Source organism: Pipistrellus hanaki (genome assembly GCF_964339955.1).
Source record: "Pipistrellus hanaki genome assembly, chromosome: 2".
Lineage (NCBI taxonomy): Eukaryota > Metazoa > Chordata > Mammalia > Chiroptera > Vespertilionidae > Pipistrellus > Pipistrellus hanaki.
In genome coordinates, this window is record NC_140504.1 from 172,632,831 (window position 1) to 172,660,692 (window position 27,862).

The following is a 27,862-nucleotide window of genomic DNA, read 5'->3' on the forward strand; positions in this document are numbered from 1 at the left end:
CTGTTTATGTTATCAGGAAGGCTTCTGGTCAACAGTAAGCTATTAGTAGTTAAGTTTTTTGGAAGTCAGAGTTGTATGTGAATTTTCGACCCTGCAGAGATTAGGGCCACTAACTCCTGCATTGTTCAAGAGTCAACTGCATATCCTTTCAGGCTTTTAAAAATGAATGTATGGCCTAAACTGTTTTTGGCTCAGTGGATAGAACGTCGGCCTGTAGACTGAAAGGTCCCGGGTTCGATTCCGGTCAAGGGTATGTACCTTGGTTGCGGGTACATCCCCGGTAGGGGGTGTGCAAGAGGCAGCTGGTCGATGTTTCTCTCTCATCGACATTTCTAGCTCTCTATCCCTCTCTCCTCCTCTCTGTAAAAAATCAATAAAATAATATATAAAAAAAAAAAAAAAGAAGTGGGATGGAGTTAATGGTGACAAGAGAAGGAATAGCATATGTCGAAGCCCTGAAATGGGAAAGAGTATGGCACCTTCAAGGCAAAGATGGAGTTCAGTTTACTTGGAATGAGGGGAGGACAGAATGACCTGAGAGGAGTCTGGGAAGGTCAGGTGGGGGCAGATTGCACCTGGCCTCAAGCCTTCCCAACTTGTTTCCATATGTGTATCTGAAGAAGCACACAAAGCCACTGCAATGACATTTCCTTGCTCTCCTCACTGGGCCAGGAATCCTCTGAGGTCAGTGCCCTTGCCCTCCTCTCCACCTAACCTAATACTATGTGTGCAGTTTCCAGAAGGTAATGAGCCTTTCTCAAGATTCAGACACAGGCCATACCCCCAATCTCATTCTCTTTGTCTCAATAAAAAATTTTAATATCTGGATACCCATTTTTTTGTTAACTACTAAGACTCTAGAACAAAGGGGAACTGAAAGACTGGTGCACCTGAAAAACATTTCATGGTGTCCATCTAGCAGTTCAGTCATGCGCTGTTCCCCAAGGACCAGTATAGAGTTGAGATCAAGGCTGAGGGGAGTGTGTACTGGTGCTACTGAGTCATGTGAATGAGTGTTTGGGCATTGGCTGTGCATCATGAGTCTTGTTTCTCTGACTCCAAGCTATCCTCCCAGGGCCTCATTCTGGGTCCCTACCCCAGCCTGTCACCTTGAGGAAAGCCCTCTTCACATCCTTGTTTCGGAGGCTGTAGATGATGGGGTTGAAGAAAGCAGAGATGACATTGTAGAACAGGGCCAACTTTTTGTCCTCTTCTGGGGAGGCCTCAGAGCCAGGCTTCATGTACATGACCATGGCTGGCACACAGAACATGGTGACCACAGTGATGTGGGAGGCACAGGTGGAGAAGGCCTTCAGCCGCCCTTGGCCTGAACGGATCCTCAAGATGGCAATGAAGATATTGGCATAAATGACAAGGATAAGGGAAAGTGGAATCAGGATGACACTGAAGCCAAGAATGAAGTCTATCCGATCATTGACTGAGGTGTCTGCACAAGCCAGCTTTAAGACGGCTGGGACTTCACAGAAGAAATGGTTGATCTTATTGGGGCCACAGTAGGGAAGACGCATGGCAAACACAGTGTAGACAAGAGCAGAGATGACACCCCAGAGTCCACAGAAAATGACCATGACCCCACACAGCCATGGGCTCATGATGACTTTGTACCTGAGTGGGTGGCAGATGGCCACATACCTGTCTATAGACATGATGGCAAAAAGCCAGGACTCGGTGACGCCTAGCACCAAGAAAATGTACATTTGGGCTACACAGCTGGCAAAAGAGATGGCCTTTTTCTGGCTGGCCATATGTGCCAACATCTGGGGCACAGTTGTAGTGGTGTAGCTAAGATCCAACATAGAAAGGACACCAATAAAGAAGTACATGGGCGTGTGGAGGTGCGAGTCCAGGCAGATGAGGATGGTGATTAAGCTGTTGCCCAGAATAATCAGCAGATAGGTCATCAGGAAGGCTGAGAAGAGCAGAGGCATGAGCCTGGGGTTGAAGGAGAAGCCCAGAAGGATAAATTCAGTCACATAGATCTGGTTAGATTTTGCGTTGTGTTCCACTTCTAAAGGAAAAAGAAAGGCACAATTCAGACAGAGGTTTAGCTAAACTATGCACCAGGGTGAGGGCTACTGATAGGGTCAGGGTAGTGGTCAGTATTTGGTTATGATGAAACACCATGATCTCCCTCAGCATGGCAGCCTGTTTTACACACTCTTGTCTATTGCCACCATTCCCAAGAAATGTGTGAAGAGAAAAGGGCTTTCACATCTAGTTTAGACTCTGCCTCTGACCCATCAGCAATTACCCACCTAAGCCTCAGTTTCCTCAGCTTGAAATAAAGGCATTGGACTAGCTGATCTCTACTTCCCCTTAGTATCCTCTTCTCTGTAGTTAAGCAACCAGGTGTTCAGAAATAAATATTAGTGAGCATATTCTATGAAATTTGGCAAATTTTAGTGAGAGAACCTACTTGGTCCTGTTGAAGACATCAATTTATTTTTCCACTCAAATTTTACCCATCACAGGCCGTAGTGTGTCAGAAAGAATGCTGAGTTCTAAATCCTTGGCTCTATAATTTACTGAATAAATGACCTTGAGCAAGCCCTTTACCCAGCATTCTATCCATGGAAGACTACTTCCTTGAGTACAAAATGAGAGTAATGGTTACTTTGCTACAATTTTGCTGCAAGGACTGGGTGATACTTTGGCATGAAAAGCATCACACAGAAGGCCTAACATGTGGTCGATGTGTAATATAATGTTAGCTGCATTTCTGGATGGTTCTCCACACACAGGACTGAGATTCAGGTCCAAATTAGGCCAGGAAACATCCAGAGATACTTCATCATATACGATGACCACAGTTTTCATTCTCCCAGGTACCCACGTTCTGTTGCTTCTCTGAGCATTTGCTGCTAGGATTGGCCTCTTACTGACTCTTAGGTCTTTATCAACTTAAGTGCCCCGAGCCTTCTTCCTTCCTGAGTAATACGGGGAGGACAGCCTTACTGAAGAGATGTCATGTGCATCATCAGTACTTCGGGAATGGGAGCAACCTCAATGCTGTCAGTGTTATTCCTTTTCCAATTTACCCGACTCAGCCTACTTGTTCTGCAGTCTGCTTGTTCTCCTCTGGAACATCATGAACGAGTCTTCATAAAAGGGAGAGATCAACCAAAGGACTTATGTGCATACATATGAGCCTAACCAGTGGTAAAGGACAATAGGGGGGTGAGGGCATGAGTGTGGGGGGGGTTGGGGATTGGAGTGGAGGGTTGAGGACAAATATGTGGTACCTTAATCAATAAAGAAAATTTTTTTAAAAAATAACCTGTGTCTACATTTAATGTATCAGATGGTTTCTTGACTTTGGCCAAAAGACTGAATACACTTTGAACTTCCTATATATCCTAGATATTTTTCTAGGACCTTCTCAGAGATTACTCAACAGCTTTCAGTTAGCTGGCAGAAACTATTTTTATTAAATTCCTACCTTTAATCAGAGGTTGCATTGTCTCCCCGGGTTGGCCTTAGTTTCTGTGAAAAGTACAGTGGGTTGGGCTTGATAGTCTCGATGGGAGAGAAACCACCCAGCAGCATGGAAAGGGCTTGGGGTTAGAGACAGCAGGTGCTGCTGGAATCCCAGCTCTGGCTTTGTCTGCTAAGTGACTTTGTGCTGTTAGCTCACTCTGTAGGCCTCCGTTTCCTCACCTGTGAAACAGAAATAAAAACACCTACTTTGAAAGCCACATTCTTCCTGGGAAGAAGAATCCCAACCATATGAGAATCTTCTACCTGAGGACCAAGAATCAAAAAAATGTGCTGCCATTTCTAACTTTTCTTTTTTCTTTTTTACACACAGCCAATGAATGGCTTGCTCTTTAAGAGTCTGATGATAAAGGTTGTTTGACCTGATTGAACCACACACGAAGACTGAGGGCAGGTGGAGCACACTGTCTCTAAACCGGCAGCATGTGTCCGAGGGTGCTGCCCTGCAACCAGGACCCCTGGGGAGAAACTGGGGCTCCCTGAAGTCCCGGGTTCCCATCATCCTTCCCCCAACTCTCCTGAAAGTAAAACACTCTTCACTGGGAAGAAATTACCTGACTCTCAGGTCTAGGGGCCAGAAATCCCATGTGAGGGAAAACAAAGGGTGACGTCATTATCCACCCTGATGGGCCTGGCTTCTGTACCTCCATTTGGGCTAAAAATACAGAATTCAGCTTTGGGCCTGTACTTTACAATATACCTTGACACTCATTCTCTCTTTGAGCCTCATGAGAGAACCTCATGATGACTCTGTGAGAAGAATAGGGCAGAGATCATTGTCTTTATCTCACACATGGAGAAAGGAGACTCAGAGAGGGAACCTGTGGGAGAAATTGAGTATCGCTCATTCTTTAGCTGCAGGAGGGTTTCTCACGAGCAGCTAAACCATAGCTATCCAAACCAGAGCTCAACTCCTCGGAGTCCTCAATGTACTGAATGTTTTCTGGCTTTGATTCTCAAAGGGGGGGGGGGGGGGGGGAGAATCACGAGGGCAAAGAAATTTTTATTGGAAGAAGTTGGTGGCATCTCTAAGATCGACGCAGTCACAGCAGCCAGAAACCTGGGGAAATCCCCTCATCTTCTTTCTCCTCCCCCTACATCCTCTCTGTCCCCAGGTTCCATGGCCACCACCTCCAAAGTGCCTCTCATACCCACCCATCCCCCTACTCTCTGCTTCAGACACTGGCATCTCTCTCTCACTCAAATTTCACCTCAGTCCTCCAGCTGGGCCTTTGTCCAGCTCATCCTGGGCACTGGTTTGCAGAGCACTTTTTCTAAAACAAAAATTTGATGGAATGACTACTTTAATCTTTCAATGGCTCCCTTGCCTACAGCACCAAATCTGAGAAAGTTAGATCACTATCCTGGCTTTGCTCCTTAAAACCAGACCCAGTTTTGGTCACCAGACTGCAAGGCAGGCCAGGCACTTAGGAAAATCTCCAGCTACTTCAGGAGCTGAAGCAGAAAGCATCACAGCGGCCCAAGATGCCACGTGCAGAGAGGAGGCCTCGGAAGAAGATGGATCCCAGGCCAGCTCCTTGGACTCGGTCTGAGCTCCAGGCAGCAAGCCCACGTTAACTCGGAAATTCCACAAGTTGAGCACATCCCCCCGGAGTAGCTCAGCTTGAACGTGCATGATTTGATTGTTTCCCACTGTAACCTCATCACTTCACACAGAGCCTGGCACTTATTAAGACCCAATAAATACTTACTGACCAGGAGACGCTGTGGGGGGAAAAAGAGAGAGAGAGAGGAAAGAAAAGAGTATAGACATTCTCTTTTCCTATGCTTTTCTTTCCTGTGCCTCAGAGAGCTGGAGAAAATGATGTGTCTGGAGGTCACAAGTCCCAGGAGAAATCAGGGCACAGGTTGGTTGAGGGGGGAAGGTTGAGAGAATTGGCACCAATTGTCATGAATCTCTCTAGCATTTCCCTCAACTTCTATCCAAGCCCATAAATAATAATATAAAATATTATTTTGAATAATGAATTCAGCAATTTAATAACAATAATGTGCAATTATATATAATCATGTAATTACTTTAATAACTCAACACATTATAGTATTATTGTTGCTGTAACAGCTTCCTATGTGCCAAGCACTATGACCTGCTTTACTTTATTTTATCCCCATAACTGGAGTGCTGGTTGAAATATTTAGCAATAACTGTGCGCGCCCTCCAATCAGAACAAACACCTGTCATAGGAAACAGAAGTTGTACTAGAATGCCTACAAGCTGACCATGAGCCTGCACAGAGCTACCCTGCGACGCAGGCATTATTGCTGTCCCCATTTTACACGTAAGGAAAGCGGGGACACAACTAGCCCGGGGACACAGTGGTAGCCAATTGCAGTACCTGTGCTCATAACCACCAGCTGACACTGTCTCTGAGCCTCTATGCGAACGTGGCTGGACTGACAGCCTGAACACAGGTCCTCCCTCTTCCTCTGCCACCTACTTCCTCATGTGCTTTCTTGTTTCCTGCCTCCTCCAGGGTAGAAGCTGAAATAAAAGGGGGCAAGAAGACCGGAAATTGTGACCAAAAAGCAAAGTGACAGCTGACCAGGCAGCTGACCAGGCCCAGCAGGTGCAAAGAGACAATAACGCCAGGCTGCTGGTGTCCACTCCGTGCACAGCGACACAGCCATATGCTGGCCCTCCCTGAGGCTGCTTGCCGCCTGCTGCCCTCCATACAATGGTCTCCTTCTTCATGGCGAGCTGCATGAGGGGAAGGTCAGAGGTCAGGCAGGTGGTGCCAGAGCTGGCTCTTCCCCGTGGCCTGCCATGTCCAGCAGCTTCTGGAATTCTCAGTGCTGCCTGGGAAGAGGAGAGAGTATTGATTCTGGGATAACCGGATGTATCCTCCTCTGAGGGCCAGGGGTCTGTCTGCTGGGCCAGGGGACAGACGGGGTGAGCCATGAAAGCCTGGCAGGATCCAGAGATCCTGGGAGACTGAAGACAGAGCAAATGGACTGGAGCATAGACCAGAGACCCAGACTGGGCAGAATAGAGACAAAGGAACACCAGGAGGGACCAATGTACACAGAAGGACACAGAGGATCAGAGCGGCAGGACAGAGTAACACCAGACTGGAAAGAGATGGAAACTGAAGATAGAATCCGAGGGTCAGAGAGGGGCCTGGACCTGGGTCCAGGGAGCAGGAGCACCTCTGCCACCTTCACTCACCCACTCCTGCCAGAGCACACGTTACATGGATTTCTGAAATGTACAGCCTCCCTAGCACCCTGTGCAGATGCTGCCTTCAGAATAAGACCCTGACCCAGTCCATGGCACCCCCAATCCTGGTCGTCACCTCCCAGCCGGTCTTGTACGGAGCTATTCGCAAGTACTGGTCTCTGCTGACATCAATGGCATGCTCTCTAAAGCTCCCCCCTGCCCACTATCTGCCCCTCCACCCTCCCATTTCTCTCTTCTCCAGAATCCCATCTGCATTACAAAAATCCCTTACCTGCGCTGCTTTTCCTCCTGAGGGTGTGCGGGGGTGGTCTGAGCCGCCTTCTCTCCTCTCGATAAGCCCCTCTGCCCTGATCCTGCCCATCTTCCCCAAGCTGGATCCTCACCCTCATCCTCATTAAATAATATCTTTAATTCCAGGCTGCAGCACCAGCAGACACTTCCCACTGGCAGCACAGGGAGGGCCCCGCCCTTCTGCTCAGCAAGAGCCACCTCTGGGGAAGCAACTGTGCACCAGAGACCCAGCGATTGTCATCAGACAGACCTGGTCACTGCGACCTGGTCCAGTCCCTTAGGTTCCCAGAGCCTCAGCGGCCTCACCTTAACATGGAACTGTGCTCCCGAGAGCATAATAATGCCAGCCATTGGGTTTGTTTTTATTTTGAGTAGTTATTATGGTCCAGATATTTGATATACATTACATCCTCATAGCAGTACTATCCCTATTTTACAGAAACAGAAATGGAAGCTTGGAGCCTTAAGGAGGCTGTGCAGAGCTGGGATGCTGAACGCGGTTTTGTCTGGCCACACAGGCTGTGCTTCTACCCAGGGCTGAACCCGGTGTCATGATCTGGCACAAGTCAGACCAGAGGCCAGGAGGCCGCTTTGGTGGAAAGAAGAGAGATACATATGGAGGGGGAGGTCCAGACATAAGAGCAGCAACTTTTTTGAAAAAAATATTTTTTTTAATTGACTTCAGAGAGGATGGGGGAGGGGGAAAGAGTGAGAGAAACATCAATGATGAGAGAGATCATTGATTGGCTGCTTCCTACACATCCCACACTAGGGATTGAGCCTGCAACCGGGGCATGTGCTCTGACTGGGAATTGAACTGTGATGTCCTGGTTCATAGGTAGATGCTCAACCACTGAGCTACACCAGCCGGGCAAGAGCAGCAACTTTTGAGGGCAGCAGACTCGTTGGGGGCTTCTGCTAGAATCAGGGGTCTTCAAACTACGGCCCGCGGGCCACATGCGGCCCGCAGAGGAGTCTGATCCGGCCCGCTAGGTTTTTTGGGCAGTGAGCGCAGCTGAGGTGTTACAGTAGGAATTAGTAGTTCATATAGTCCGGCCCTCCAGCTCTCTGAGGGACCGTGATCTGGCCCCCACTTTAAAAAGTTTGAGGACCCCTGTGCTAGATACACATTCTTCTGGGATTAGGGAAGGAAAAGGGGAAAGGGACCGGCGTTTATTACACACCTTCATGTGCCCGACTCAGGCACTATTTCACTTAATTCTCCATCTGCTCTGGGAAAGAAGCATGTTATTTCCACTGAGTGGTTGAGGACACTGACCTTCAGAGGTGAAAAGACTTGTCCAAGGTCAAACAGCTGTGAGAGGCAGCTGAGACCCCGATCTAGGTCTGCCTGGTTGCAAAGTGCCTCCCACACACTTTGCTTTGCAGGGAGTAGTGGGGGCGGGGACAGGGTGGTGTGTGGGTGACAGCCAAGCCCACTCCAGTCCCTAGCCTGGGGATGGGGCCCCTCCTTCAGTTTTTCTGAGCCCCTCAAGTTGGACTCCAGTCTTTCTGGGAGTTCGGAGTTGTTCACAAGGCCTCTACCTGCAGAGTCTGAGAGAGAAACAGAGAATCATGCTTCCCAGTCTGGAGTCCATTCCCCTGTGGATTTTTTGAAACCCAGGATAATTCCTGCTGGAGTCTTCCCTGTTTTCTGAGCAAAGTAATCCATGTTCATCAGATAAAATTCACAATGGCAGAAAGGTAGAAAGAAGAACATAATTAACCTCTCTGGCCATGGTGGCTCAGTGGTAGAGGGTCGGCCCACTCACTGAAGGGTCTCAGGTTTGATTCCTGGTCAAAGGCATGCACCTGGGTTGCAGGTTTGATCACTGGCCCAGGTCGGGAGACAACCAACCAATGGGAGGCACATTGATGTTTTTCACCCTCCCTACTCCATCGCTTCCACTCTCTGAAAATCAATGGAAAAAGTATCCTTGGGTGAGGATTAACACACACAAAGAGAGAGGAATTTAATTACCCTGTAGTTCCTCAAATATAACAAAGAAAATTTTTGTTATAATTCTCTCTTATTTTTTTCTATACGTAAATGAAAGTGGCTGCTTTCCTCACCCCACTGATACTACACTTCACATAGAATTTTAGTGTGACAGATACTAGTTGGTTGACTATTCATTTCCCCCTTCCTTGCTGATAAAATCATTTTCTTCCTGACAACACTTATTTGGGGTAATCAAGTGTTGAATGGTCCAAGCCCAAATGGCACTTCCATTTCTCCCTTACCCAGAATCCCTTTCAGCTGGGGTAGTCCTGGAACCTGGTCCTGTTCTGGGAGACAAAATGGGAACTCAGCTGAAGAGCTTTTTTGAAAATACTGAATTTCCTAACAAAGGGATAGAGTGACTGTGATACAGCCTCTTCCCCTGAGTCCTCTTTCTCTTACCAGGAATACAGGTGTTGTATCTGGAATTGGACAAGCCATCTCAAGTAGACCATGAGGAGACAGGCTCAGAGAATCATGGGGGTTCCCTCACTAATGTTATCCAGCTGTGAACTAGCACAAGTAATTGCTCACCTCAACTGCCTGTGATGTGGAGAAAATTAATTTCTGCATACTTAACCACTGTTAGTTGGATTTTCTGTTTTCAGCAGGAAAATCCTAATGAATTAAGCATTCTGCCTTAAACAACAACAACAATGATATTACATGATGAGCATTTCACCTTGATCTCAGGTTTCAGTCTTTAGAACTGTGAGAAATAAATGTATGTTGTTTAAACCATCCAGTCTGTGGTATTCTGTATAGTTGCTCATGTTGACAGAGGCCAAGATGGTAAGAGTGCACAGAGCAAAGCCTTAGAAAAAAATCACTGCAGAGAGAGAGAGAGAATGAGAGCACGCTGGAGGTCTGCAGGTGAGTAGGTGAGTACTGATCATTCGGTGCATGTGTGTGAGGAAACCACTAGAGGATTGGGGAGAGGGGAAAGGGTAATTAGAAGGATAATAAGGGAATATTATAAATAACTTTATTTCAATAAATTAGATATCTTAGGTAAAACGATCAAATTCATTAAAAGACATTATCAAAGCTCATTTGAAGAGAAATAGATAACCTGACTAGTCATATAGTTATTTTTTCAAGCTGATTCTGGAGTTGAACCTTTCCACAAAGAAAAGTCCACACCTAGATGGATTAAGTCGTGAATTGTAGCAATCTTAAGGAAGAAAAGCTTGCAAATCTGCATTATCTCCCCTAGAAAATTTAGGAGGAGGGAATAGTTCCCAACTCTTTCTGGGAGGCCAGCACCACTCTGGTATGAAAAGGAAATTGCAGACCCATCTCCCTCATGAACACAAATGCAAAAATTCTCAACAAAATGTTAACAAATTAAATCCAACCACAATTTGGATATATATATATATATATATATATATATATATATATATATACACACACCATGGCCAAGAGGAACAAGGTTGAGAGGCAGAAAAGCATGCTGGAAGGAAAACAGCTTCAAAGGGCACAGGTCTGGGTTCCAGCCCCATCTGGACCACTTCCCAGCTGAGTGACCTCAGAGGATGGTGGTGATGATGACGAAGGCGATGGTTTCTCCCATTTCTTGAGCACATGCTATGTTTGGTGTCATGTGCTTAAACACTTCACCTCACTTAATCCTCAGAACAATGTGAAGTTCATATTATTATCCAAATTTTACAGTTTCAGAAAGTAAAGCTTAGGAAGGTCAAATAACTTGCTTGAATTTTTAGAGACCAGACTGGGATTTGACCTCAGATTGGGATTGAATGAGACAACTGCTAAATGGTTGGCACAGCACTCTTAGACAAACTCCCTTACCTGCGTATTTATCTATAGACTAGAGGCCCAGTGCACCAAATTCATGCATGGGGCTTGGCCCTCAAAGCCCCAGCTTTGTCTGGAAGGTCATCTGGATGTGTGTTCTGCTGTTCGGCCATCCAGTCTAATTAGCATATTATACTTTTATTATTATAGATGTGCAATCCCCTCTTGAACATGAAATCTCTGCTTCATGTTCAAGAGGTTCCTCCTTTTTTGGGGGGAGGGGGAAGAAAATTACCACCACTGTTTCCTCTCACTTGCTTGAGGCATGTGTGGCCTGGGCAGGAGCCCTCCACTGCAATCCAGGCATCTGGGTTCCTGCCCCTGCTGCTGAGGGTTTTCTCCCCTTCTCCTACCCAGAGAAGAACTAGGCTGACCCTTAGGACTGCTCAATTTTTGCTGTCAGAATAGGACCTGCCGTTGACTGAGCCCCTTCTGGATACCAGGACATGTGCTAAGCACCTTACATAAACCTTCCTAACCCTCACAGTGTTGTTCTCTGTTGTGATAGGATGAAAGTTAGACTCAGAGAGGGAAAGTGACTTGCCCAAGGTCATATAGGGAGAGAGTGGTAAAGTCAGCATTCACCCACCAAACTGGCTTTCATTCTTTCTTTCCTTCCTTCTTTCCTTCCTTCTTTCTTTCTTTTCTTTCTTTCTTTCTTTCTTTCTTTCTTTCTTTCTTTCTTTCTTTCTTTCTTTCTTTCTTTCTTCCTTCCTTCCTTCCTTCCTTCCTTCCTTCCTTCCTTCCTTCCTTCCTTTCCTTCCTCCCTCCCTCCCTCCCTCCCTCCCTCCCTCCCTCCCTCCCTCCCTCCCTCCCTCCTTTCTTTCTTTCTTTCTTTCTTTCTTTTTTTCTTTCTTTCTTTCTTTCTTTCTTTCTTTCTTTCTTTCTTTCTTTCTTTCTTCCTTTCTTTCTCAACAAACCCTGGCTCTGTGTCGTGGGAGTTTCAGAACCTAAGTCTGGGTAGGGGGGTGATATAGAGAATAGACAAATAGTCAAGAGAGGAAATACAGCAAGATCTATGACCATCCTGTGAAATCTCTTCTGCCTGTGCCCTATATCTAGAGACCATAGAATGTCAAAACTCTGACACATTTTGAGAGTGAAGGGGAGTATTTAAAATAATTACAGGAGCTAATTGATCTACAACAGGAATAAACCAGAACTGTTTTATGAAAATTAAGATATGAGATAATCCTACCCAAGGATGGGTCCTTGGCTGCCCTGCTGTCTCCCCACAGTTGGGGCTGACCACTACAGCTGATACTTGTTAGACCTAAAAATCTGAGTTGCCTGAGTGAATGTGCTATGTTTCTGGGGACCTAAGCAGGCACAGTCCCACATTCTGGGGAAGCATCCAGTCCTGCTCAGCTGTGGACTTGCTCATCTTTTTGCTCCAGCTATAATAATAGGAATTCTTTGGACTTTGCAGTCAGAACCTGTCCTCTAAGATGACTTGCTGTGGCCGAAACTGGTTTGCCTCAGTGGATAGAGCGTCGGCCTGCAGACTGAGGGGTCCCGGGTTCGATTCTGGTCATGGGCATGTACACTGGTTGCAGGCACATCCCCAGTGGTGGGTGTGCAGGAGGCAGTTGGTCGATGTTTCTCTCTCATCAATGTTTCTAGCTTTCTGTCCCTCTCCCTTCCTCTCTGTAAAAAATCAATAAAAAATATATATATTTTTTTTTTAAAAAAGATGACTTGCTGTGTCCAGGACCCCTCCACTTCCCAGGACTTAACCAGTTCATCTCACGTCCCATCTAGTAATCCTGCACACAGACACTCTTTGGCCCTTGATTATCACTTGATCTGGATTCCTCATCACTGGCCTCTACCAAGGTAAAAGTATTCCCCATTGGCCTGAAGTCCCCCAGTTCCTAAACTGAACTTCACCTTGCCTTGAACTTGACCTTTGTCACCACACCCTAAAGAAGTTAGATTCTACCTTGTTGGACTGGACCATCTCTTATAGCTGGTCAGTGCCTTCCACCCATGAGGCAGGCCCTACCCAGTGAGCTCTGTCCAGCAGCAGTTAATGAGGCTGAGCCAGTCTCCTGCCTCGGGGATTCCAAGAGCCAAGAGCGTACTTAGTTGGAGACAGTGTCCTCCAAGTGGGTCTGAGGAAGGCTGTGCATCTGTCCTGGACTTTGACCACCTGGCTCCTACACCAGCCTTATAGATGCCCTCCAGCCTGACTATACACACCCTGTAAGCCAGTACTGCACCTTGGCCATGGAGACGCTGCAGTAGAACCATTTGGAATCTGACTGACCTAGGTTCAAGTTCAGACAACACAAGCCACTTAATTCTCTGAAACTCTCTGTGCCTCCTGATCTATCAAATGGCTTGCCGACCTTGTTGTGAGGATTAATTGCCTGGCATAGCCTCTGGTAAGAGTAAATGTTCAATAGTAAGTAGTTATGCTGCAGTAATAGGTTTGGGAGCATTTATATCACCATGAGATGTGTGGCCTTGGATAATAGATTTCAATAGTGGTAGTTATGAGGATATTGATAGCTATTGGCAGTATTTATATAATCCATGGTCAAACCATAAGTGTACCTCTAGTAGGTGTGTGGCCTTGAATAAAATGCTTGAGGGCATAAAAGACACACGAAGGTGCTAGGAGAGGACACAAAGCACGCCTTAGTATTGTCACTTTGTCACACAGGAACGTGCAGCGCAGCCATAGGACTCCTCCCTCCCCCAAGTCTCTGTGGGAAGAAAGTTCAGTCCCCAACGGAAACTTCACAAGGATGTCCAGCTCATTCGCTCTTGGGGCCACTCCTGAAATGCCTTGGGGACATTAACTTCCTGGCTGTGTTTTTCATCTTCCCAGAGGCTCTGTGCTGCATTTACCAGCATGGACAGGGAATCCTCAGGGCTTCTCAGGATTGGAGATCCACTCTCTAACCCCATTCTGATAAAAGAGGGCCCCGGGTCTGCCCACTGGGAGCCCCTCCTTCCAGGGCTGCTGCGCCCACCACACACAGGAGAGGTGCCCATCTCCCAGGTAGGGCACCGTGCCAAGGAGCGGGGTGAACTGCTCTCTGCCACCGAGCACAGATCAAGAGAAACCAGGCTGACGCTGCCACAGGAGTGAAGGAGGTGACCCAGGCAGAAGAACAGGGTGCTGGTCATTTGTAGGTGAGACTGAAGGAGGGGATGGGAGAGTTTCCTTTCCTGGGCATCCCTAAGAATGAACAAAAGATCCCACCCTAGTCTCTGCCCACTCTCTGGGGGAGGAGAGGAGGGTGCGTCCACCCTCACTGAGCAGGAGTGGGATTGCCAGCACACTTCCCCAAATTTACACACACCCTTCTCAGGAGGACCCTCACCCCTGGTGCACCCTGATGAGGCGTCTGCTCCCTTCTTCTCTACCAGAACTGCAGAGGCAGGGAAGGAGCAGGGACGCAATGGCTGGTGGAGAAAGGAGAGTGGACATGAATATGGCATTTTCCTGGTGTGAAGTTTTGATGTAATTGTTTCTTCATGGGTGCCTTTAAGAGGATGGCAGAGCGCAGAGGTTAAGAGCCCACAGCCAGAGACCCAGGATTTGGGCCTGGTCCTGCCATGCACTAGCTTGTCAGAAGGCAGAGCAGAGTTTGATGTTGAAGCAGAGAAAATTAGCACTGAAACGGAACTTCAAAAGTGGTCTGTTCATCCCTGTTAGATCTGTGGAGAGAACTAAGTGAGGCAGCCCTGCCTACAACCTGGCAGAGAAAAGAGTACACGAAATCTACAAGACCAGGCTGGTGGGTAAGGAGGAAACCCCGAGCTGAGCCTTGAAGGTTGGTGGGATGTGAAGCAGAAGAAAGGATTATGGAGACATTCAAGCAGATAAATATTTTAGGGAAGAGTGGTGGAGATCTGCCTGGCATACATGCCGGAACTGAGAAAGGTGGCTTGGGAGGGCTTTGGCTCAGAGAGGAGGCCGCCCCAGCTGCCCAGACTGGGATCCTTTTGGTGGTTGTGCTCTTAACAACATGGCTCAGAAGTTTCAGGGGTTCTGGTGCATCACAGATTTGAAAATTGGTTAGAACCAGATGGGAAAGGCCTGAAATTCCAGCCTAAAGAGGCATGAGAGATTAAACAGTACCTGCTGATGGGTGCACCAGGAAGGGGAGCCAGTAAGAGGCCACTGAAAAAATCCAGGTCTGGATTGTGAACTGGTGGATAGGAGGGTGTGAGCAGCCCTATCATCTTGGATTCAGGGTTTGCCATTTGCACTGCTGACCAATCCTTATTTCTTTAATGTCTTCTCAATGTCTAAGACTCTGAGCTTCCCTAGTTCTCCTCCCTTGATAAACATGGCTTCTCTGGGACATTTTTTTCATCCAATTATTGATGTTTCCTAAAGCTCAGACCATCTTCTTTTGCCCATACAGCCTCAGACTGTCACAACACCCTGCAGCAATCAGTCCTCCCGATCATGTTTTCAACCCTGTCTCCTGGAACCTCAGAAACTTGAAAATGCTATGACAGCTCCTCCCCACTCTCTCTACTCTTCCTTCCACTCAGTTTCTTATGACCTAAATTGCTACCATTCACTGGGCACTTTCAATAAACCAGGTATATTTCATGTACTCTCTATTATGGAGGAGGAATTATAGATGGCAAACATGAGACTCTGAGAGGCTAAGTGACTTGGGAGTAGGTAAAAAGGCTTCAAGACTCGGGTGCATTGACCCCTGAATCTATACTCGATGCACTCTCCTGTGCTCTGGTTGCACATCTCCAGCTCCCAGAAGGCATCTCCTGCCAACACAATCCTATTCAGCTGACTGCTCAGCTCCCCTTTGTATTCATGGCATTGATGCAGTCATAGGTTACAGCCTGGCATTACTGCTATCAAAGAATAGCAGAGCCAGAAGGGTCCTTTGGAGTGGTCAAGTCCAACAACCTCACTTAAACATGGGGCTTAGAAGTTCACAGAGAGTTATGGAGTTACTCAAGATCACACGGCAAAATCAGGGCAGAGTCAAGACCAGCCCCCATACTAACCCTTTTCTTTGCTCTGTGTGTGTGTGTGTGTGTGTATGGTGTGTGTGTGTGTATGTGTGTGTGTGTGTTGCAAAATGTCCTGACCTACAGTATTTCATATGCTCCTTGCCATTCCTCTGTGCCATAGATGTGTTACCTCTAAATAACATGGTGAGACAAGCCAATGGAGGTGAAGAGACTTGCCTGAGGTCACACAGCTGGGTAAGTGACAACCATGGGACATTCAGGAAGAGCTGAATTTAAAATGTGGTCCTGGGTGGTAATTGTAAGGACTCAGAAGAGAATACCACAGATATCTAAGCTTAAGAAACAAAGTTCAGACAGGCCTTAGAGGCTGGAAGCAGAGTCACGCTCTCTGCTGCTCAGGTATGTGAGGTCTCTCTTCTCTGCTTCCCAGCAGGCCTGCTATTTTATCATCAATGCAAGACCTCCCTTTTTCTTCTCTATAGCTTCAGCTCCCCTGTGATTTTGAGTTACCATCACACCAGCATTGCATTGTCACTATCTCAGCCACCTAAAGCTCACTGACAGATTTTCAGTGTCATCATTTTAAATTCTCAGCAAAGAATTGTCTTCCAGCTTGGGACAAGTGTACATCCTGAGCAGAATTCAGAGTGGCCGGGGGTTGGCTGGGTCCCCTGCTACAAACATGGCCATCTGATGCCTTCTGTGGACGAGGGTGGTTTCCAGGGAAGGGCCTATGGGCAGTCAGACAGCCTATCTTCTATTAAGTCCAAATCCAGAGCTTCTGACTTATTTCCCAGTGCCAGGACTACCCTAATTTTCTTTCCCTTTTCATCCAATTCAACAAAGGTTTAACCAAATCTTTTTTTGTGTGCAACTTTCTGTGCAAGATGCTCTGTGTGTGATTCAACTTCTATCAACTCTGTCCTCCCTCCCGCAAGGCCAAGGACAGAACAGGGACGTTCTGTTTGTCTTTAACAAGTAGATCACCATGCAGAGCCTTGGCAAAAAGAACCACAGCTCTGTATCCGAGTTCATTCTCCTTGGCTTCTCCAGTGACTCAGAGGTCAGGATGGCCCTGTTCGCTTTCTTCCTCCTTCTCTACCTCACCACCCTTCTGGGCAATGGACTCATCATCACCCTGATCTACCTGGATTCCCACCTCCACACGCCCATGTATTTCTTTCTCAGTATCCTCTCCTTGGTGGACATGAGCTATGTAACCACCACCATGCCCCAGATGTTGGTTAATCTGGTGTGCCCAAGGATGACTATCTCTTGGGGAGCTTGTGTGGCCCAGATGTTCATCTTCCTGGTCCTGGGCATTGCCGAGTGTGTCCTCTATGCCATTATGGCCTATGACAGGTATGTAGCCATTTGCTTCCCCCTTCACTACACCCTACTCATGAGCCGTCCCGTTTGTATCAAGATGGTCACAGTCTGTGGGTCCATCAGCATAGCCGGGGCCCTTATCTACACTGTCTTCACCATGCGTCTGCCTTTTTGTGGTCCCCACAAGATTAATCACTTCTTCTGTGAGGTCCCTGCTGTTCTGAAGTTGGCCTGTGCAGACACATCCCTCAATGACCAGCTGGATTTCATCTTGGGTTTCATCCTGCTTTTGGTCCCACTCTCCCTCATCCTGGCCTCTTATGTTCGCATCTTTATCTCCATCTTGAGAATCCGTTCATCCCAGGGGAGGCTCAAGTCCTTCTCTACATGTGCTTCCCATGTCACTGTCGTCACCATGTTCTATGGGCCAGCCATGATCATGTACATGAGGCCTGGCTCCTGGTACAACCCAGAGCGGGACAAGAAGCTAGCCCTGTTCTACAATGTTGTCTCTGCCTTCCTGAACCCCATCATCTACAGCCTCCGGAACAAGGATGTGAAGGGGGCCCTTCTGAAAGTACTTGGAAGACAGATGGCCCAGTGACCTTTCAGAGTTGTCCAGACTCATGATGGAGCACATGTGGTTTCATAAAAATACATCAGCTCTGATCACCCTGAGTCTTCCTAGGTTTGTAAGCAGCTGGGAGAGGGTGTGACATCCCTAAACTGAAGATCTTCCCATTGGTTGGAAAACTTTCAGCTGCCACCACCCACTGACTCAGTTAAGTAGTGAAAGCAAAGGATTTCTTCTACAAAGATTATATCTTTATGGCTCAAGGCCATTGCTTTATTACTTTATTGATTTTCCTGGTTATTTTTCTTGTCTTTGAAAATTTATGTCAGTGCAATATGATCACAGCCAAATGTTTAGCATGTGTACATGCTTTTCCACAGGGTAAAGGATTTGGGGATGAAAATGGCATAAAGAGTAGACAGATTATGCAGGAAGACAGTCTTGCCTTACTGTCTGCCATGCATTTACAGATAATATTTAGCATTGCTCTTTGAACTAGACGTTATAAAATCTAAGCTACAGTTATTTTAGACATAGTTGTGTAACTGTATGGCAAATAATTTATCTCAACTTGTGAAACTGAGTCTGACCTGATTTAATTTTTAAATCTTTTTTTTAAAGGATGAAATAATTACAGAGAAAATTGAAGTGTTCTTCAAATATTACCAACCCCCTTGAATTAATCACTATGATTAAACTGAAGTGTATTCAATGTATTTTTAAGTTTTTGCTACATACAATTGTATCAATGAACAATATATAGAATTATTCTTGTATAAGTTTAATTTTTTTAATGGTAGTGTGAGGTCAGTATCACTGACAAAATTTTAATTCAACATCATGATTCTGACATCCACTCATTTGATAATAATAGGCCTTGCTTATTCCCTTTGACAAGCATTTGAATATATCACACTTTATTATCTACTATTGAACACTATTTATTTCCAATTTTTCATTGTTTAAATAATTCTGCAACTAATGTCCTTGGACATTTTTTCATATATAATTTTTTTCCTAGGATTTATGTATATTGGACTTTGAAGATTGTAGAAAAAAAAGAAAATTTAAATTTACTAGATATTCCTAAATTATTTTTCCAAGTAATTGCACCAATCTACACATTTCATTCCCATCAATATTTGATATTGTGCATGTATCTCAAACATCCTAATTTTCTTGTCTATCACATAAATGGAAAGTGGCAACATTATTTTTTGTTTCATTTGTATTTCCCTAGTTGCTAGAGAATCTAACTTCTTTTGGTAAGATTGTTTGTAATATTGTCAAGTGAATATAGTGAGTTCTGAAGTCAGACTTATGTGTTCTAATCCCAACTCTACCTACCCTTTAATAGCTCAGTGATGATGGGAAGGTTACCTCATTTCTCTGAGTTTCTGTTTCCCCTTCTGGTATGGAAAGAAAATACCAGGTAGTATACACTTCAGAGAGTTACTGGAAGTATTAATAAGATAATACATGTAAAGCACTCATCACAGTGAGTAAAAAATGTTAAGTGTTCAATAATATAAGATATTGTTTGCCTTTTCTTGACTTGTAGTTTGTTATATACATTTTGGATATTAATTATTTGTCTATTACATGCATTGAATATGTCTTCTTCTAGATAATTATTTGTTTTTTCTTTTTAATTGCAAAAGTCAGAGGCAAACAAAAGGAAGAAAATGAAAAATGACCATTACCTTAGACCTGGAGATAACTACTATTAACATTTTAGTGTTTATGTTTCAGGGTTTAAAATTTATTAAATGTTTGTATTAATATTTTTGAAGTTATATATTATAATACAATTGTTAAACAATTTATTATTTTTTTTCATGATTTTAAAAATTGAATTATAGCTGAACCAGTTTGGCTCAGTGGATAGAGCGTCAGCCTGCGGACTGAAGGGTCCCAGGTTCAATTCCGGTCAGGGGCATGTACCTTGGTTGCAGGGGCATCCCTAGTGGGGGGTGTGCAGGAGGCAGCTGATGGATGATTCTCTCTCATCAATATTTCTAACTCTCTATCCCTCTCTCTTCCTCTCTGTAAAAAATCAATAAAATATATACTTTAAAAAAATTGAATTATAAAGTATGTATTCTTCTATAACTTGATTTAATCACTCAACAATAGGTTTGGGTATATATTCATGTTGGTTTATTTTTACTGCTGAAGAATATTTTTTATTTTCTTTTGATATATAGAATAGAATAATAACTTAATAAATAGAATTCTTAATGAACTTATGAATTTTTTTCTTTATGTTTTTTTCTTCTACATCAAAAATTTCCCTGAGCCCATTAATTCATGAAGAAACTCATAAGACGTTAAGATTAGTTCAAGGAATAATTTGACTTATAGAAATTTATGTTTTCTACTGAAGATTTGCATTGTTGTGAATATGAATCATTTCATTACTCTAGATAGGAATAATTTGCATTGCTATAGTTTCCTATAACTTCACAACTACACCTGCAGAGCTGTTAAATGACCTAGTCCATATAAGGTCAATTAAAGGAGTGCACCCTTATAGGTCAGATAATCCTCAGAGGATCTGCTAGGCAACACCAAGAGGGCCTTTTTGCAAGTCTTAGATTATGTTTTTCTGACAATATTCACCCTTACGATTTAAATAATCTTCAAATATTATCCCTAATCACAAAACAAAGCTGGTCTTTGCAAACACATTTTAAATAGGATGAATAAAAAGAGAAATCTACAGACAGATACCACAAAGAGAATCTTCAGACCATTAAATTAAAGAGACTACCCTAAGTGTAGCCAAAGGAGGGGGGTCCCAGATTTTTTATTTTATTTATTATTTTTTTCCAGATTTTTTTAAAAGAGCTAAATGACAGCCATCATTCTTCTGAATAACAACAGTGGAAATGTGCTAAAAGAAAACAACTACCACACATGCTTTTCATTTATTTCTCTCTCTTTTTTTTTTCTAACTTAAATTATTTTGAAAGTCATTTGAAAGACATTAAGACTCCACAGATATAGATTCCAAATTCATATTTTGTCCAACCACTGTCACTGGTCTCTGTCATGCCAAAAAGTTGATTTATTTGGTAATTCCTATTATTACCTTCCTGAAGAAAAGATCTTTTCTCATAAGCCATCTTATTATTATTGTTGTTATTCCTTTTTTTTTTTTTTAAGAGCAGAGCTTAATTTCCAGAAATAGTATGTTTGTTGGAGATCAGTATTTAAAAAAATATTAAGGTAGATCTAATATGTTCAAAAATATTAAGGTAGATCTAATATGAAGTGGAGGTTCAGCCAGAGAAATGGAGAGATTCTTTAGTGTTTGCTTATCAACTTTTTTCTAATTTATTTATTTTAGAAAGAGAGAGAAGAGAGAGACAGAGATTTGCTGTTCCACTTATTAATGGAGTCATTGGTTGATTCTTGTATGTGCCCTGACTAGGATCGAACCCATAACCTTGGTGTATAGGGACATTCTCTAACCCAGCGTTTTTCAACCGCTGTTCTGCGGCACACTAGTGTGCCGCGAGATGTTGCCTGGTGTGCCGTAGGTGCAGACAAGACAAGAATTTTATAATTTTTCACTATTTTGTTTACTTAATATTTCATAATAAAGTAATTATAAAATACTTTCTTTGTGTTTATTTGATTCCTATTCAAGAGAATTACTTTATATATAGTCAATATAGGCACAGAGTTAAATTTTTTAACATTTTCTAATGGTGGTGTGCCTCGTGATTTTTTTCATGAAACAAGTGTGCCTTTGCCCAAAAAAGGTTGAAAAACACTGCTCTAACCAACTGAGCTACCCGGCCAGGCTATTTGCTTATCATCTTGCTGCCCAGAAATATGCACATGGAAGTGGCATTCAGGAATACAGTCCTGTACCAAGTTGTTCTCTCTCTGCATCTTAAATACTCATCATTGGTCCTCCTGGTAAAGCTCATGGAGTACAAGGCTCCTCTTCTGGGCCCGATCTTGGAAGGCGGCTCTGTAAATTTCCAGTTTTATGTTGACGGCAATGCCATACAATATTTTAAAAAATAAAATATATATATATTATTGATTTTTTACAGAGAGGAAGGGAGATAGAGTTAGAAACATCGAGAGAGAAACGCCGACCAGCTGCCTCTTGCATGCCCCCTACTGGGGATGTGCCTGCAACCAAGGTTCATGCCCTTGACCAGAATCCAACTCAGGACCCTTCAGTCCACAGGCCGACGCTCTATCCACTGAGCCAAACCAGTTTCGGCAATGCCATACATTATTTTGAAAAGTGGTTTTCATTTTCTTTCTGGTCATTAAAAAAAAAAAAAAAATTGTTAATTCTCACCTCAGGATTTTTCTTTCTTTCTTTTTTTTTTAAAAGAGAGAATGAAATGGCGGGAGGGAGGTTGTTGAATTCAGGACCTGCCACATGGAAAAGTCCCTGAGCTTTCAGACTGGGCAGACAGGGAGAGGGTGTCCCAGTCAGGGCCAGGGAATGCTGGGAAAGGAACAGCCCCCCAGAGGTAGGAGGTTCGCTCTGGTGAGGGTCTGAGAGAGAACCTGAGATTCAGCTGGACATGACCCACCAAGTCCTGAGCGCCCCGTGGGCGGAGACAGGGGCCTCCATGGCCCGCCAAGTGCTGCAGCGGACTCCATGCTGGGGTCAGGATCAGTAGGGCAGGCAGGGAAGAGAGAGACCCTGCCATCAAGGAGAACATGCCACGCCCTCAGTGTGGCCACAAGAGTGGCCAGTCAGAAGGAGAGGGAGGGGACTTCATCCAGGGAGTGCAGGGTACAGCGAGGCTCCAGGACTCCAGCTCTGACTTCCCGCTACCTATGGCGCCCAGGAGGCCGGCCAGTATGAGCCGGGATGGCCCCGCCTAAGGAGCCCTCCTGTCTCAGGGGCCAGCTCTCACAGGCCTCTCCCCACTGTGGCTCTCAGCTTCCTGCCCAAGCCCAGTCTGGGTCCTGCAGGGACATATTGGGCCAAGTTCCAATGTAACTCCACTTCCCCCGGGGCTGGTGGTAGGGCCTTCTCACACTTAGAAAGGATGGAGCCTGAAGTTCATCCCGCCCTCCAGGCAGGACTGAATCCACCTCGGCCAGCGGTCGCTGCTGCACCGTCTCAGGACCGCAGGATGCAGGTTCTTTCTGTCACCTGTCAAGTCCTTGGTGCTACAATCCTTAGGGAGCGAGGTGCCTCAGCCAGAGACTGGCCCCTTCTCTCCTGCTTGAGGAAAGCTTCTCACCAAGGGATCTGAAATGCCGGACAGAATACACCCTCCAGCCGAAACCGGTTTGACTCAGTGGATAGAGTGTCAGTCTGCGGACAGGAAAAACCCAGGTGCGGACTGAAAAATCCCAGATTCGATTCCCGTCAAGGGCATGTACCTTGGTTGCGGGCACATCCCCAGTAGGGGGCGTGCAAGAGGCAGCTGGTCGATGTTTCTCTCTCATCGATGTTTCTAACTCTCTATCTCTCTCTTTTCCTTCCTCTCTGTAAAAAAATCAATAAAATATATTAAAGAAAAAGAAAAAGAAAAAGAAAGAAAGAAAGAAAGAAAGAAAGAAAGAAAGAAAGAAAGAAAGAAAGAAAGAAAGAAAGAAAGAAAGAAAGAACACACCATCCAAGAGGTGAGACCTGAGAGGCCACTGGGCAGTGAAAGACCACCATGGGCACTGTGCTTTATAAGACATATTAAAATGTACCCATATCCCACATTCAATATAATGAACCTAGCACTATGTAACTATATAGCAAGTTATAGAATTCTTTATCTTATATATAATCTTACCATTCTATATCTTATATACATGAGTTTCCATTGACTTTGAAGTTGACTGAACTTATCTTAGAAAAGGGGAAAATATTATTTTATGACCACTTGTTTCTGTTCATTTGTGTTTTTTATACCTTTTCATTTCCCCTTTCCTCTTGTTCCTAATAAAATCCATTTTGGAAAACCACCGCCTGTCTTGGGTGATCTCCAGGAAGAAGGACTCTACCCTGTCCGCTTCAGGTTGAGGAAAATTGGAGAGGGGAGAGTGAGCCTACGGTTACCCCCAGATGCAAAGTTTAGGTAGTCCAGAGAGAGGATAAAGCTCAGTGGGAGTTTTGTGCTCTGTCCCCTCTTGCTTGGAGGGACCTTCCCCCAAACTCTGTTTATTCCTAATGGAATCTTCACAAAGGCACATTGTTTTTTCCCAGGCTTCACCAATCTGCAGGCTCCTGTTACTGGGTATCACCCGTAGTTACCGGCTTTTGCCTTGGCTTGCTGGCGCAGGAACTCCAGCATCCAACAGCGCACTCCCCAGGACGTTCTCGGGACAACTCCCAGAAGGAAACATGCTGCACTTGGGTCCTTCTTCCCCAGCCCCTTGCTGATGCACATTCCTATGAAACTCCTTGCAAAAAAACCCGAATTTTCCTGGCCAGAATTATTTAACACGAGTGCCTGTGCCTTCTGCAAGAGATCAAGGCTACAGGTTTACATCGTCCTCAAAGGTATTATATCCTAGGCCACCGGAAATGCTGGAAAAGGAACAGTCCTCCAGAGGTAGGAGGTTCCCAACAGGACAGGCACAGGCCGCCAGCGCTGAGGCCTCCAGCCATCGTGTTGTGTAAATAATGAAGCAAAAGCAAAAGGCAGATAACAAAACAAGGTATATAACTGCAATATGCTTGCAGACATCCGAAGAATATCATTAATATAGACAGGGCTTTTGTGAATTGGTAAGAAAAAGTCAAACACCCAGGAAAACTGCCAACAGATATGAACAGTTCATAAAAGAAATCCAAATAATCAATAATATGGGGAAATGCCACCAAAGACATGCACACTAAAATACCAATGCGATACCAGCTTTTCACCTTTGAAACTGGCTAAGAGTTTTTAAGCAATCAGGGGTGACCAGAAGACAATGAATCATGGACCTTCACACATTGCCGGTGGGAGTATAAATTGATCTTTTTTGCCAGAGGATCTGGCTTTAGGTATCAAGAACCTTAAATACTTTGGCCTAAGGCTTCAGTGTTAGGACATTTTAGGGACTAAATATCAGAAGTGCAGGAAAAATAACACAACAATTTCCATTGTGTTACCTAAGATATGGGAACATTGTAACCAAGTAAAAATACTTTTGTAATAGTGAATGACTTAAATATATTACTTAAATACATAACACAGGGTGGGGAAAGTAGTTTTACAGTTATAATATAATAATTAATACATAATGCAAGAATAAACTGTGTTTTTCAAACTCACAACTGTAAGCCTATTTTCCCCCCCACACACATTGTACATTGAATATTTAGCATATTTAAATTAAAAAGTCTAAAGTTTATACTACAGGTCTACTGAGTCAGGTGGTATGATATTGTCCTTGCAGTTGGCTAAATCTTTGTTCTCAAACTGAAGAGTACTTAGAAATCACCTATAGAATGTCTTCAAATGCAAATTCTGATTCCATAGGTAGAGGGTGCCAAGACGGTATTTCTTAACCACTCAGAAGTGATGCTGATGATGCTAATTCATAGATGACTACCTGATTAGCAAAAGTCTAAATCACAAGGGAGAAACATTTGGCATGAACCAAAGGCACCCCATCCTGATATTCATGCCCTTGTAATCCCCTCCCCTAGAGTTTGGGCAGGACCTAGTATTTCATTTCTCTTAATCGCAATACCCCAAAAGTGAGGGGGCAGTACTTTCAATATTAGGTTGCAAAAGACCCAGGTTCAGCATTGCTCTCAATCTCTCTTGCTTACTCTCATGAAGCCAACTGCCACGTGGTGTGCTGCTCTAGGGAGAGGTTCACGTGGAAGGAACTGCTGGACAATAGTCAAGAAGGAAACGAGACCCTCAGTCTAACAGCCTGTCAGGAGCAGAATCTTAGCAACAATCAAGTGTGCTTGGCAGCAGTCCTTTCCCAGGCGAGCCTTAGGATATCTGCAGCTCCAGATGGCACCTTCATTGCAGTCTTGTGAGGGCCCATAATCCAGAGGACCCAGCCAACCACTCATAGGACCCAGCCAACCACTCATATTCTTGATCCACAGAAACTGAAAAAAAATAAATAAATAAATATATATATATATATATATATATATATATATATATATATATATATATAATAAATGTTGTCATAAACCATGAAATTGTGGGGGTAATTTGTTACACAGTAATAAATAACTAATGCAGAAGAACTGCAAAGAGTCATAAGGATACTTTGGGGAATGATGATGATAATGATCTTGATTATGGTGATGGTTTTGCAGATACACACACACACACACACTAGAGGCCCGGCGCATGAAATTCATGCATGGGTACAGTCCCTTGTCCTGGCCTGCAATTAGGGCCATCTTCCCTGGCTGCTGGCAGCTGGCCCCACCCCCTTCCACCACCCTCCCCTGGTTCTCCAATCACCCAAATCAGAGCCTGCTGGCTGGGGGAAGGGACCAAGAGGTTGGCTAGCAGGCTCTAATCTGGAGATTAAGTCCTGCTGGCTAGGGGCAGCTCCTATGTTGAGCGTCTGCCCACTGGTGGTCAGTGTACGTCATAGCTACCAACTGCTGTTCAGTTGATTTGCATATTACCCTTTTATTATATAGGATATATTAATATTTCAGGACTCATCAAATTGTATTCTTTCAATGTCTTTTGTTCACTGTATGTCAGCATATTTCAATAAAGTTGAAAATGCATTTTGAAAGTATCTGGGTAGGATATTTTCACCCAATTTTCACTCCTTTATACAGACATCATTCCAGAAAAACAAAGCTCCTTTCTTTAATGACATGAGGACTTATGTGCATTAAATTCATACTCTAGTACTGGTTGAAAAATGACCCATATTTCACCTCCCTGAACTCTATTTTATATACTTCCCTTTTATTTATCTCAAATTGTTCTTACATTTTTCTTAAGTTGAGCTATAGTGGGGTCACTGATCTAGGAGTTAGCATATGCCCACTACTTTGAATTTGTTTTATGAGTCCAGAGCTCAATCACTCAATCGCCTATTCATTTAGTAATAGAAAGATGACGATGCCAATTCTTGGCCAGATCTTACAAACTGGTAATTAAACAATGAATTAAATGTATGACTTGCCTTCAGTAAGTCAGTCCACTGTCTGGTGTCTTCAAGCTTGAGGAACACCTACTGCCACAGCCTTCTGAGTGTTCTCCTTCATCATCTCACTGAATCTAGCCCATTCAGGTATCACATGTGCTCACTGATGTTGGGAAGAATTTGGATGGAAAAGTCATGTAGGCTGTGTCCCAGGTTTGTTGCTGGTACCCATGTTCCTGTGACTTCATTCTAGTGCTTTGCCCCCCATCTGTCACTCCTAGGAAAGCCCTCTTCACATCTTAGTTCCTAAGACTGTAGATGATGCAGTTGAGGAAGGCGGAAATGACATTGTAGAACAGAGCCAGCTTTTTGTCCTTTTATGAAGAGGCCTCAGAGCCAGGTCTTATTTACATAACCAAAAATGGTATAGAGAACATAGTAACCATGGTGATGTGGGAAGCAGCAAACTTTCTGATGTAGACAATGATGATAAGGAAAAGTGAGACCAACAGAAGGATGAAGCCCAGGTTGAAGTTCACCTGGTCACTGAGAGATGTGTCCACACAGACTAATTTGGAGACTGCAGGTACTTCACAGAAGTGATTGATCTCATTGGGACCACAAGAGGGAAGAATTATTAGCAGATGATATCCCAGAATCCACAGATGGCCACCACTCACCCACACAACAAAAAGCTCAGGAAGACTTTATATATCAGGGATGGCAAACAGCCACATACCTGTCATAAACCACCATTGCAAAAAGTCAACACTCAGTGATTTCCAGCGTCAGGGAGCTGTACGTCTGGGCTATTCATCCAGTGCAGCTAACGGTCTTCTTCTTGCAAACCAGATGGACCAGCATGTGGGACACTGTAGTGGTGACATAGCCAGTATTCAGAATGGATGTGACTGAGGAAAAAGTACATGGGTGTGTGGAGGCAAGAATGCATGCACATCAAGATGATAATAAGCCCATTTCCCGGAGGGAGATGAGGTAATGGAGAGGAAGACAATTGAATAACACTTATCTCTGTGTTAGTGGAGAATCCTAGCAGAATAAGCTCAGTAAGAGAGCTGTGGCTTCCCCAGAGGAAATCTTGCAT

The 27,862-nt window shown here is 44.5% G+C and overlaps 2 protein-coding genes across 2 annotated transcripts; one reads left to right on the plus strand and one right to left on the minus strand.

Moving 5' to 3' along the window:
* Nucleotides 1-1,079: 1,079 nt before the first annotated feature.
* LOC311616509 (olfactory receptor 2A12-like) lies at nucleotides 1,080-27,862 on the minus strand (the record flags this gene model as incomplete). Its single annotated transcript, XM_084871926.1, is given in 3 exon segments — nucleotides 1,080-1,745; nucleotides 27,589-27,673; nucleotides 27,675-27,862. Coding segments are annotated over 3 exon segments (939 nt in total).
* LOC311616508 (olfactory receptor 2A12-like) lies at nucleotides 16,786-17,730 on the plus strand (the record flags this gene model as incomplete). Its single annotated transcript, XM_084871925.1, has 1 exon — nucleotides 16,786-17,730. One exon carries the CDS (start codon nucleotides 16,786-16,788, stop codon nucleotides 17,728-17,730), a length of 945 nt encoding a protein of 314 aa, XP_084728051.1.